We start from the raw sequence: 14257 nt of genomic DNA on the forward strand, positions 1-14257 counted from the left end.
AACGCTACGACTCCTAAATTCAATCCCCCTACCAATAAACGCCAAGACACCATATGCCTTCTTAACAACCTTATCTACTTGATTCCCAACTTTCAGGGATCTATGCACACATACACCTAGATCCCTCTGCTCCTCCACACTATTCAAAGTCCTCCCGTTAGCCCTATACTCAACACATCTGTTATTCCTACCAAAGTGAATTACCTCACACTTCTCCGCATTAAACTCCATCCGCCACCTCTCGGCCCAACTTTGCAACCTGTCTAAGTCTTCCTGCAGACTACGACACCCTTCCTCACTGTCTACCACACCACCGACTTTGGTGTCATCAGCAAATTTGCTAATCCACCCAACTATACCCTCATCCAGATCATTAATAAATATTACAAACAGCAGTGGCCCCAAAACAGATCCCTGAGGTACACCACTTGTAACCGCACTCCATGATGAATATTTACTATCAACCACCACCCTCTGTTTCCTATCCGCTAGCCAATTCCTAATCCAATTTCCTAGATCACCCCCAATCCCATACATCTGCATTTTTTGCAGAAGCCTACCATGGTGAACCTTATCAAACGCCTTACTAAAATCCATATATACCACGTCCACTGCCTTGCCCCCATCCACCTCCTTGGTCACTTTCTCAAAAAACTCAATAAGGTTAGTAAGGCACGACCTACCTGCCACAAAACCATGCTGACTATCACCTATCAATTCATTACTCTCCAAATAACTATAAATCCTATCCCTTATAATTTTTTCCAACATCTTGCCGACAACAGAAGTGAGACTCACCGGTCTATAATTCCCGGGGAAGTCTCTGTTCCCCTTCTTAAACAATGGGACAACATTCGCTAACCTCCAATCTTCTGGTACTATACCAGAGGCCAACGACGACCTGAAGATCAGAGCCAGAGGCTCTGCAATCACTTCTCTTGCCTCCCAGAGAATCCTTGGATAAATCCCATCCGGACCAGGGGATTTATCTATTTTCAGACCCTCCAGAATATCCTGCACATCCTCCTTATCAACTGTAATACTGTCTATTCTACTCCCTTGCAACCCAGTGTCCTCCTCAGCTATATTCATGTCCCCTTGCGTGAACACCGAAGAGAAATATTGGTTCAATGCTTCACCAATCTCCTCCGGTTCCACACATAACTTCCCTCTGCCATCTATAACTGGCCCTAAACTTGCCCTAACCAACCTTCTGTTCTTGACATACCTATAGAACGCCTTAGGATTCTCTTTAACCCTATCCGCCAAAGTCTTCTCATGTCCCCTTTTAGCCCTTCTAAGCTCGCTCTTCAACTCCCTCTTAGCCAATCTAAAGCTTTCTAGTGCACTACCCGAGTGCTCACGTCTCATCCGAACATAAGCCTCCTTTTTCTTTTTAACCAACAAAGAAACTTTTTTGGTGCACCACGGTTCCCTAGCCCTACCAATTCCTCCTTGCCTGACAGGGACATACCTATCACAGACTCGCAGTAGCTGCTCCTTGAAAAAACTCCACATGTCGGACGTTCCCAGTCCCTGTAATCTCCTAGTCCAACCTATGTTTCCTAATTCTCTCCTAATAGCCTCATAATTACCCTTCCCCCAGCTAAAACCACTGGCCCGAGGTTCATGCCTATCCCTTTCCATCACTAAGGTGAACGTAACCGAATTGTGGTCACTATCACCAAAATGCACACCAACTTCCAAGTCTAGCACCTGGTCTGGCTCATTTCCCAGCACCAGATCCAATATAGCCTCACCTCTAGTTGGCCTGTCTACATACTGAGTCAAAAAAACCTTCCTGCACGCTTTGAACAAAAACTGACCCCTCTAACGAGCTAGAGCTATAACAATTCCAGTCAATATTAGTCAAGTTAAAATCCCCCATAACAATTGCCCTATTACTTTCACTCCTAAGCAGGATTGACTCCGCAATCCTTTCCTCAACCTCTCTAGAACTTTTAGGAGGTCTATAAAAGACTCCCAACAGGGTGACCTCTCCTCTCCTATTTCTAATCTCCGCCCATACTACCTCAACAGATAAGTCCTCATCAAACCTCCTCTCTGACACTGTGATACAATCTCTGACCAATAATGCTACCCCTCCCCCTCTTCTACCTCCTTCCCTACTTCGACTAAAACATTTGAACCCCGGGACCTGCAGCATCCATTCCTGCCCCTGCTCTATCCATGTCTCTGAAATAGCCACAACATCGAAGTCCCAGGTACTGATCCACGCTGCAAGTTCACCCACTTTATTGCGAATACTCCTGGCATTGAAGTATACACATTTCAAACCCTGCTCCACCCCACCTCTGCAATGCCGTGCATTGCAGTCCCCATCCATGCATCCCTCACTTTCAGCCCCACTACTCAGGATCCCTCCCCCCCCCCGAATCAGTTTAAACCTCCCTGCATGGCCTTAGCAAATTTACCCCCCAGGATATTGGTCCCCTTCTGATTAAGGTGTAGACCATCCTTCTCATAGAGGTCACACCTTCCCCAGTACGAGCCCCAATTGCTTAAGTACCTGAACCCCTCCCTCCTGCACCATCCCCTCAGCCATGAATTCAAACCTTCCCTCTCCCTATTCCTCTCTAAACTATCCCGTGGTACAGGCAAGAGTCCAGAGATAACCACTCTGTCAGTCTTGGCCTTTAGTTTCCACCCCAACTCCATAAATCCCTGCCTAATATCCCCTTCCCCTATCCTCCCTATGTCGTGTGTCCCCACATGTACAATAACTTGTGGTTTATCTCCCTCCCCCCTAAGAGTCCTGAATACCCTGTCAGACACATCCCGGACCCCAGCCCCTGGTAGGCAACACACCAACCCTGAGTCCCTACCTTTAGTTCCGACCCTCCTATCTGTCCCCTTAATTGTGGAGTCCCCAATCACAAGGCCCAGTCTTTTACAGCCCCTAACCACCTGAGCTTTCTCACTCGGCTCACCCCCAGAGATCTGCTCTCTATGCTCAGTTGATTCCTCCTCAACTGTAGCCTCCAGCACCGAAAACCTATTATGGAGGGGAACCGCCCCAGGGGATTGTCTTCCCGATTGCTTCTTACCCCTCCTCCTGGCATTGACCCAAGCCTCATTTCTAGGAGTTACTATTTCTCTATAACTCCTATCAACTTCCACCTCCGCCTCCCGAATTATGCGGAGTTCCTCTACCTCCCCCTCCAGCTCCTTTACACGCTCCTCCAGAAGCTGCAATCTAATATTGCAGATATTGCCAGACCCTGAGACCGTTCCCTATGCTGCCAGATTCTGGCCCACTTCCCAGTGCCCCGAGATCCCAGGGTCACCCCAATGCTCACGTGTGAACATATCAATATGACTTGGTGCAACATCCCTGTGCTTAGAAATGAGCAACTCCACGGGACATCTGCTGATACACAGAGTGAAGGAGCACCTTGCATAGGTGGCCAAGGGTGAAGGAGCAAAAATCTATTCACACATCATCTCAAATAGGGCAAGTGAATTCTAAAATTTCTGAAAGCATCCTAGTGTAATATATCTTGTAAATTCCATTTTTAAGGTTTAGAGAGCCAAGTGATGGGTATTAATTGTCTTTGAGAAGTGGTATGATGGGTAATGTCACTGGACTGGTAATTGAGAGGCCCAGGCTAATACCCTGGGCACAAGGGTTCAAATCCCACCCCCAATAAGAGCATATGGATAGGGGACACTGCGTGTGTGGGAGGAGTGCTATGAGACTAGACAAGTGAGTAAATTTCCTTGAAAAAAATGAAAAAAAGCTCTGTGCCTTGGTTTTGGCCTTCCTATTCTGTGTTAATCCTGTTAACACCTAGCAATTGATAATGCACACATTGGGTAGATAAACCCACCCAAATCAAAAAGACCCAACTGCAGACGACAACCTTTACCTTCCAGAAAGCCCACATTGAAACTGCAAGCACACTAGATTAAATTGTGGTGTTCATTTCTGCCATCAAGACAGAATCAGTGATATCTAAAAAAAACCACTGATGGAAGTATCAGTCAACCTCCTCGTTAGCATACCAAAGACTGCGCGAGAGACTGCCCAACAATTAATTAATATAGAACACAGGTTATCTGTAACTGGATAAGTTGGGCCAAAGGGCCTGTTTCCATGAGGTAAACCTAACCTGGAAGCTCACTCCTTTTCACACAGAGCTCATCTGAGATTGTGTCGCCACTCCAATTGCAACACCCAAGTTGTGGTAAACTCACCTCTCACAGCTGCCAGTTTATTTGGATCCAGGGATTTCAGTCCTTGCTCTTTGCTTCCTACAACGCTGCTCGTCACGAGAACTTCATCGGTAAACAGATTCCTGGCCAGGTATCGTGCTGCCAGCTTTGGCTGGGTCTTCTGACTGGCTTTGAGTATAAACGCACCGGGTATTTTAACATTGCGTCTGGGATTTCCCAAAAACCCTTCAAAATAAAATAGAAAACAACAGAAAAGTCTGAAAGGATGAATGCCACTCAGGATCAACTTCTCTCCTACAAGCAAGACTATTCCTAGGTACTGTGACATCTATAGTACATCAGCTATATATTATTGAATACAAGTTAAATTCAAACTGATGGAACAAGTTGATTTGATCAAAGTGTTTTGCTAGAAAGCTTATTATTGTTATCCTACTTCACCAGCATCAACACATGTCCTCTACTCAAAGGCAGGTGATTGGCTCATAGTCTTCTCCATATCTCTCTGTCCTCTGCCAGTCTTTTCATTTTCCAACAACTTCCATCAATTTTCAACCCATCAAGCATTGATATTCTCTTTCTTGCTCTTTGTCTTTTTCCTCTTTCATCCATTCCGTCTCTTACAAATCTGTTTCTTCTCGAGATGTGCTCTGCTCAGTCTCTCTGCTTTGATGTTTATAGAATAGAATCATAGAAACCCTACAGTACAGAAAGAGGCCATTCGGCCCATCAAGTCTGCAACGACCACAATCCCACCCAGGCCCTACCCCATATCCCCACATATTTACCCACTAATTCCTCTAACCTACGCATCTCAGGACACTAAGGGCAATTTTTAGCATGGCCAATCAACCTAACCCGCACATCTTTGGACTGTGGGAGGAAACCGGAGCACCCGGAGGAAACCCACGCAGACACGAGGAGGATGTGCAAACTACACACAGACAGTGACCCAAGCCGGGAATCGAACCCAGGTCCCTGGAGCTGTGAAGCAGCAGTGCTATCCACTGTGCTACTGTGCCGCCCAAAATGGGCTGTGTGGAGTTTGCACATTCTCCTCGTGTCTGCGTGGGTTTCCTCCGGGTGCTCCGGGATATGGGGGTAGAGCCTGGGTGGGATTGTGGTTGGTGCAGACTCGATGGGCCGAATGGCCTCTTTCTGTACTGTAGGGTTTCTATGGTTTCTATGTTCAGCTGCTCTGTTCGTTCACTTTCCTTAGCAGTTCATTATTTATTAATTCTTCTGTAAAGGAGATCCTTTCCATTTTCCTTCAAACCCACACTTCAAAACTAGTTAACAAGTTGGCCTCCGCTTTCCCTATCTGTCACAACAACATTCCAAATCAAGATCTTTACAAGTCCCTTCATGGGTTGTTTATTCAGCTATGCGATTAGCAAAGATCTCTTTCTGGGTGTCCTACTTATACCACCACCAATCTGTCTTGATTGGATCTGGAAAGGAACTGATGCCACTCTGGATCACTGCTCCCTTCTCTACACCAGGAGGCTATGAAATATGGCCCGTTATTCTACTATAGAAATATCACAGCCTCCATTGGTATTCACATTTCACACTGGGTAGCATGATTTCCCATCATGGGTTCACATACGCCAGGGACTTGAGGTGGCACAGTGGTTAGCACTGCTGCCTCACATTGCCAGGGACCCAGGTTAGATTCCGGCCTTGGGTGACTGTGTGGAGTTTGCACATTCTTCCCGTGTCTGCGTGGGTTTATTCCGAGTGCTCCAGTTTCTCCCACACTCCAAAGATGCACAGGTTAGGTGGACCGTCTATGATAAGTTGTCCCAAGATGTGTAGGTTAGATGGATTAGCCATGTAAATGTGCAGGGTTATGGGGATAGGGCTGGGGAGAGGGCCTGGGTAAGGTACACTACCAGAGCATCAGTGCAGTCTTGATGGGCCGAATGGCCTCTTCTGCACTGTAGGGATTCTATGATTCTGATTCTAAATTGTAGTATTTTTTCCTGCTGAGATTCTGGCCTGTGATTGAACCCAGGACTCTCCTCACCTACCTGACCTTGTGCCACCATAGCTAGTTTATTTCCCGACAAGTCAGTGGGGAAAGTTGACAAAACCACTCCCTACTACTAAAGCCAGCACATCTCCTGTATGTATATTCTGTAAGAACACTACTAACCTCTCAAGGGCAATTAGGGATGGACAACAAATGCTGGCCTAACCAGCCAAACCAACATTTGTGAAAGATTATGTCAAAAAATAACCTGTCCAATCAAATTACATGATCCTTTTTCTTTCTACAATTAATGTGATGGGGGTGAGGATGTGATTCAGGAGATAGCACAGAAAATCCTCACAGCAGCAGGGACCCGGGTTCAATTCTGGCCTTGGGTGACTTGGGTGTCTGCACGTTCTCCCCTCATCTGCGAGGGTTTCCTCCAGGTGCTCTGGATTCCTCCCACAGTCCAAAGACATGCAAGTTAGGGGGATTGGCCATGATAAATTGCCCATTAATGTCCCAAGATGTATAAGTTGGATGGATTAGCCATTGGAAATGTGTGAGGTTACAGGGATAGGGAGAAAAGGGCCTGAGTAAGATGCTCTGTCAGACAGCTGGTACTTGATGGGCCAAATGACCTCCTGAGCTTGGATGGTTCATCACTATCATCTGAATCCAGACATACTCCACATACTAAAAGCTCCAGCCTGTTGCTCTAATGAATGAAGGTGAAGTTTATACAAGTTGTTCTATTTTTGACAAGAGGGTTTTGTTTACCCAGGTGGTGACAAATCCTCCAAATCCATCATATTATCCGAACTCAAGTATTAAGGTTTCAGCACAACAGTTCTTCTAAGATTTGAAATAATGATAGCAGGTTTGGCTTCAAAGGAATGAGCTAGAATATTCTGTTTATATTAATTAACTTATTTCCAACATAGAAAGGTGACTTAAGTGGACTTCACTTCAAATTGAAGTTATCTTGCTTAATTCAGACAAATAGACTTAAGACGTTTTGTTTGCTTCTTCCTCCACCCCACCAATGTTCCCAAAAGATTTACCTGAGTTCATTCAGTAGCATCTAACTTCCAAGTAAGATGGCTGAGGGATGTAGCCAGATTCCGGACTTTGAATCTATAACCCAGACTAACACTCCAGTCCAATGCTTGAGGGAGTGTTGCACTGCAAACAGTTACCAGCTCTCTCTCAGTGGCAAATTGGCCACCAGTTAAACATCCAACATGGTTGTTCTTTCTTGTGAAGTCAGTGAAAAGGGATATCATGCAGAGTTTATCCCAGGCAGCTGCTTCATTATCACTTGTTCTGTTCCCTCCTGAAGTTGAATTTCAGCCCATAGACTGTAAACTTTTTCTATCCATTTGGTAGTCAAAGCTAAAGTCACCATAGTCACAGATGACCATCTGACTAGGGTGATTTAACCTGAGGATCACCGCAACTCAGGTGGGGGGCAAGGTTGAGCCTTCATGAATGACCTCAGCCGGTATGGGAATTGAACCCCCACTGTTAGCTTCACTCTACATCACAAACCAGATGTCCAGCCAAATGAGCTAAACCAACCCAGAACTTGAGCGTTGCTGAAAAAAAGATATTTTGTCGAAGCTTTTCATTTTGCACTCATCAGGACAATTGCAAGAATACCAGTGTGAGGGGAAACAGCAACTTTATGCTGTATGAGATTGTGCAATGAAATTTAACCGCCTACCCCTTGCAAATTGCCAATATGTGGACGATATGTTTGTTTTATTTCAGTCCACAGCTGCATGTAATAATTTCCATGCATGTTTTAATGGGCTCAATCTTGCGCCCAAATTCACCTTTGAAATGGAGCAGTCAAATTAATTCCCCTTCCTTGATGCACTGGTTTAGAAACCTGTCAGGGTTTTCTCTACCATGGCCTACCGCAAGACTACTTTCACTAGTCAATATAGGTCTTAGGATTCTTAACAGTTCCATACACTGTAAGACTGGATTTATCGGCAACCTGATAAATAAGGCCCAAGCCATTTGCTCACCATGATTTTGTAATAGGGTGTATTAAAGACATCCTGTAGGATAATAGTTACCCAGATCACTTCATTTCACTATTGTGCAAACTCATGAATGACCCTAAGGTTGACACTTTCGGCCCTAAAAAGTGTCCAGTCTACCTTAGATTACCCTGGAATGGCAAGGTCTCTTAAATATTTGAGCAACAGGCGAGGCTAGCTGTTTCACGCTGCTACTATGCAGCAGTAACATGAGTAGTATTCACCACTAAAGTGATGCAGCCGTCAAGCCAAAAATACATCTGCCAATTGCACACTGAATAATGTGATTTATGAATTTCACTGCCAGTGATGCTAGGTGTGTAGGCCATACATCCCAGCATGTCCCTTCTGCTGTTCGAAATGGACAAGGTACAGACTGTATCCAACCACCTCATGCTTGCAAAACTCAAACACAGTGCCCAACATTAGATGTGATTCCACCATTTGCTAAATAATCCTTGGTGTTCTAAAAATTACACTGATAACCAATTTAAGATTGTCAGTCGGGTTTACAGTATGGCGTTTTGCATGTACTAATAGCTACATATATTAATACACAGCACCCTATTCTTTGCAGACAGAAGGAACAAGCACAAGTATTACGTCTGTTTCAGCTAAACTAAATAAGTGATAGCCATTCACAGGTTCATTCCTCATAGCAATTCCCTGACCAATCAGAGTCAAGCATCCTGGTTTAAATTTTAAACAATTCTTGGCAATTAACTGTCAGTAACCATCAACTGATGCATTCTCCATTGCAATGCCTCTACCAATCAGAGTCCACTTGCCAACAAATCAACACTCTTTTCACATACAGTATGAAGTGGTTGTTTCTCCTGACATTGCTATTCTTAGATTGTCCTGATGGGTGCAAGACAAAACGTTTTGATAGCACATACTCAAGTTTTCTGTTCTATTTTCTTTATTTATTTAATCATGTCACTTTTGGTTTTACTTTTCTGCCCTTGGGGCTGATAATGTAATCCCAGGAATTTGTCCATTGCTCATCAGTCCAGGCTCAAGATCAACTCATGTGAATATTTATAGGTTGCTCCTTACACATTATGTATAATGCACTGGGAGTGTAACAGGGGTCACAGCCCAGAATGTTAGGCAGCAAAAAGCAATAAGGTGGCATAAGAAGCACTAATATATTTTGGTAATTTAGGGCTAGATTTGTGCTGAGATGGTAAGATTCTGCAGACCTTTAAAAATGTGGGGTGGGACCTGGATGCAGAGGTTCCTCCCCCATTTCTGATAGATACAAGTTTTGTTAGAGGAGGGGGTGGGGTGTGATTCACACAGCAGCGAAACCCAAAGCCAGCTTTGGCCCATTTGAACACAGTACTAAGTACAAAGAGACCCTGTTTTAGTTGTGGCATGGGCATTAAACCACAGTGGGGAGTCGTGATTTGATGAAATAGATGTAAACAATTTTGAAGGGCAGATAAGGTCTGTGTAACTGTCATGATCTTAAATGTGCCATTCTAAACTTTAAAAAAAAACTGCAGCCTCAGTTAAAAGAAAAACCTCTGCTGGACTGCTTTGATTGACCAGTGTACATTGGAAAAATAGTAGCACCTGGTTATGCAGTTTGGAGAGCTCTTTGCTGATATTTCCCCAAGGACTATTATGATGTTATGAATGCTTGGCTTGAATAAACTCAGCAGGCATTCTGTGATCTCTGTTTGATTGACAGTTTAAAATTTAAAGGATTAGCTGTTTTTGGTGTGGGTTCCGAATACAAGTGTGCACATTTTTTTATAAGAGGAGATTTAAAAGCTTTGAATGGGTTCTATAAATGGGATTGTTTCTTCACTATTGAGTATGTAGGCATGAGAGCTATATTATATTGTTAGAAATTTTTTTCATCTCCACAGGTCTCTTGAAGACTGCCCATGGTGAATACTAGGTGATTGGCTGTGGAGGTCAAATGGAAGGTATGATGGGGTATGGCAGATGGGTGAGGGGCATAATTTGGCATACAGTTAGTATGGCGGATGGGTGAGGGCATTAGTTGGCATGGAGAGTATGAGTGCCCATGAGGGTATCAGGTGAGAGGGATGAGGGGTCAGGGGCCCTAACAACTTTTAAAACAACTGGGACAAAAGTCCTAGAGAACCAAGGTAGGCATTACAGTCAGTTTACCATGGCATTTATCTATGTGATTTGGAAGGTCTACTGCAGAAGGAAAGTATACAGTAAATGGTAGAGCCCTTAGAAATATTAGCATACAGAGGGATCTAGGTGTGCAGATCCACAGTTCCAATGCAGGTGGCAACTCAGGTGGACAAGGTGGTCAAGAAGGCATATGGCATGCTGGCCTTCATTGGTCGGGGCGTTGAGTATAGGAGTTGGAAAATCATGTTGCATCCATATAAGACTGTGGTTAGGCCGCATTTGGAATATTGTGCACAATTCTGGTCACCACTCTACCGGAAGGATGTTGATGCATTGGAAAGGTTGCAAAAGAGATTTACCAGGATGTTGCTTGGTTTGGAGGGTATGGACTATGAAGAAAGGTTGAACAAACTTCGGTTATTTTCATCGGAGGATGAAGGGGGATCTGATAGAGGTTTACAAGATTATGACAGGCTTGGATAGAGTGGATAGTCGGAGTCTTTTTCCCCAGGGCTGAAGGGTCAATTACTCGGGGGCATAGGTTGAGAGTGAGAGGGGGAAAGTTTAAAAAAGATGTAAGGGGCAAGTTTTTCACACAGAGGGGGTGAATGCCTGGAACACGCTGCCAGAGGAGGTGGTGGAAGCAAATTCTATAACAATGTTCAAGAGGCATCTGGTTAGATACATGAATAGGCAGGGAATAGAGAGATATGGACCATGTAGAGGCAAGAAAATATTAGATTAGAGAGGCATCTGTGTGGCACAGACTGGTGGGCCGAAGGGCCTGTACCTGTGTTGTACTGTTCTTTGTTCTTTGTACTCCTGTGGATGCTTACACTCTGCTTCCATGGTTGGTGAGTCTGACCGTATTCCACACCTGCATTGTCCCCCAAACTGTGATAATGAAAAGTTGCGGAAGCAGAGTTTGCACATTCTGCCTGTGTCTGCGTGGGTTTCCTCCGTGTGCTCCGTTTCCTCCCACAGTCCAAAGATGTGCCGGTTAGGTTGATTGGTCATGCTAAACTGACCCTAGAATGGGAATAGTGCCTGGGTGGGATTGTGGTCGGTGCAGACTCAATGGGCCAAACGGCCTCCTTCTGCACTGCAGCGATTCTATGTTCTATCTTCAGTCAAACAGTGATAATGCTATATTGACAGTCCTTAAGGTTATGTCAACAAACATCTATTGATACTGCTATTGAAACGAGCACACAGACACATTATTTTGGGACACAAAGGAACAGGAAGACTGTTTTATAATTTAAAGGGCAGAGGATTAAAAAGATTCAACAATTTGACAGTTCCAAAGATCGTTATGAGCATTTATATCTGCTTTAACATTTCGTAACTCACACACGCTGCGGGATAAGGCTCTTGCTCCAGCGAGTATATGGTCTCATTGAACTCAGCACAGAGCTCAAATGACCCTGCTGAATTTGGGTTTCTCCAATATCGCCCCCGTTCCCCTACCAGCAAAAATAGGATCTGTCGGAAATTGGGGTACAACTTCCGGATCCAGGTTATAGGATCCCACAGTGCAGGAGGAGGTCATTTGGCCCATCGAGTCTGCACCAACCACAATTCCACCCAGGCCCTGTCCCCAAAACCCCATACATTTACCCTAGTTCGGGGCAATTTAGCATGGCCAATCCACCTAACCCACACACCTTTTGGACAGTGGGAGGAAACCGGAGCACCCGGAGGGAACATGCGCAGACACGGGGAGAATGTGCAGACTCCAAGCTTGGAATCGAACCCGGGTCCCTGGCGCTGTGAGGCAGCAGTGCTAACCACTGCGCCACCGTGCCGCTCCAATCGGTTACCAGCGCCATTTTGGATAAGCCCTAAAGTCTCCACCACTCCACAAAAATTTCAGCTAGTGTGTTTGTTAACGTAAAGTCTTAAAACATGAAATATTGTTGTACAATGCTTTCCATTGGTCCCTGGGAAATTCATATATTTTAAAGTTATCAATCACTCTGGGGATCATAACACATTCCATTCATTTCTTTCTATTTTATCTTTTCCCCATTTCACTCTATTGTTATCCTCTCCCTCTCTTTACCTTTTCGTAAGCATATCATGGATCTCTAACAGTATTTAACTGCTGTTGCAATAGTGCATTGCAGCTTAGAAATACCTGCTGTTGATGAAGTTACACCGTCTTGCTCCCATCAAGGAGTATATGCCTCAAAGAGATACACTATCGATTCAAGATGTTTAAGTGGGAGAGGAGGTGCGCCAGCCTCGCCATATCATTCAACAGGAAAGTAATACATGAAGTACACTGACAGAACAAGAGTCTTCTGTATGTTAAAGAAAATAGTTGAGTCAGGGCTAAAAGAAAAAGTGCAAACTCAGTTACAAAAACAGAAAATGCTGGAAAATCTCAGCAAGTATGGAAGAGTATAGAATCTCTAAAGTATGGAAGGAGGCCATTCGGCCCATTGAATCTGTACCGACCACAATCTCACCCAGGCCCCATTTCCGTAACCCCACACATTTACCCAGCTAATCCCCCTGACATTAAGGTCAATTTAGCATGGTCAATCAACCTAACCCACACATCTTTGGACTGTGAGAGGAAACCGGAGCACCCGGGACAAACCCACGCAGATACAGGGTGAACGTGCAGACTCCGCACAGTGACCCGAGGCCGGAATTGAACCTGGGACCCTGGCGCTGTGAGGCATCATTGCTAAGCACTGTGCCACCATGCTGCCATGGAGAGAGAATACAACTAACATTTTGATTCAGGATCGCCCTCTGCTCTGATCAGCTCTGACGAAGCATCATCCAGACTCGGATGTTAGCTCTACTCTCTCTCCACAGATGCTGTCAGACCTACTGAGATTTTCCAGCATTTTCTGTTTTTGTTTCAGATTCCAGCATCCACAGTGTTTTGCCTTTATCTTAGTAAACAAAGTTAATCTGACCAAACACAATTTGCACAAAAAAACTGTTCTTTGCACTGGGGTCGAACCTATTTAGCAACTGAATGGTGCAGTACCTCTCCGCAATAAATCCTCAGGTAAAATCAATAGAAATTACAAATTTTCCCTGATTAGCATGAGCAATCTCGTCATGATAAAGTCTTTTCATTCTTGGTAAAAAGGCAAAAAAATAAAAGTCACTTGCCATCTGACAACAGTGCCTACTTACCAAAGCTATTCTTTGAAAGGTCAAACGTTGAATGTTGTGGCGCTGGATCCGGTTTCAAAGTCTTCACGTGGTTGATACAATCCGCTGCTAACCCAATGTTCTGGCGAGTGGTTTCTTCTATTTGAGAGGTTTTTTTGATTTCTAGCTGCTGGAGCACTGAACGTTGACCATGGCTGGTTTGCGGTTTGCTCATTTTATATGCAGCTGGCATGGTCGGTGGCTTCTGACAAGGATGCTCTGGGTTTCGGACTGAGTGTTGTGGCGCTGGGCCAGACATAGCTGAGCTAGCTTTTGGCATCAGGTTTTCAAGGATATGTTCCATGGAATGAAAGGATGTAGAAACATTTGGTTTCTCATCAACTATTGCATCAGTCATATCATCTTCAACCTGAATTATTATCGGTTCGTTACAGTCACTTGATTCACTCTGGTCTGTTGGACTGGAACATTCGATTCCCTTCTTTCTCATCTTCACAGTAGATTTCAGTCCTGTTTTTCTTTTCAATTTCTGGTTATAGACATTGGAAAGAGATGCCAAGACCTGCCTCTGCAGCAAAAGTAGACACATTAAATCAATTGTTTAAAGTTTAAGTTTACTTATTAGTGTTGCAAGTAGGCTTACATTAACACTGCAATAAAGTTACTGTGAAAATCCCCTAGTCACCACATTCTGACCACCTGTTCGGGTACACTGAAGGAGAATTTAGCATGGCCAATGCACCTAACCAGCATGTCTTTTGGACTGTGGTAG

The 14257-nt window shown here is 44.5% G+C and overlaps 1 protein-coding gene across 1 annotated transcript in view; it reads right to left on the bottom strand.

Moving 5' to 3' along the window:
- Nucleotides 1–14257, bottom strand: part of LOC144506362 (uncharacterized) — a 183797-nt gene that overhangs the window by 65442 nt on the left and 104098 nt on the right. The window contains exons 7-8 of the mRNA XM_078232374.1: nucleotides 13507–14053; nucleotides 4219–4422 (exon numbers count right to left, since the gene is read on the bottom strand). Coding sequence (XP_078088500.1) covers nucleotides 4219–4422; nucleotides 13507–14053 — 751 coding nt within the window. The remainder of the gene's footprint in view (nucleotides 1–4218; nucleotides 4423–13506; nucleotides 14054–14257) is intronic.

The sequence above is a fragment of the Mustelus asterias genome, chromosome 17, assembly GCF_964213995.1.
Source record: "Mustelus asterias chromosome 17, sMusAst1.hap1.1, whole genome shotgun sequence".
Lineage (NCBI taxonomy): Eukaryota > Metazoa > Chordata > Chondrichthyes > Carcharhiniformes > Triakidae > Mustelus > Mustelus asterias.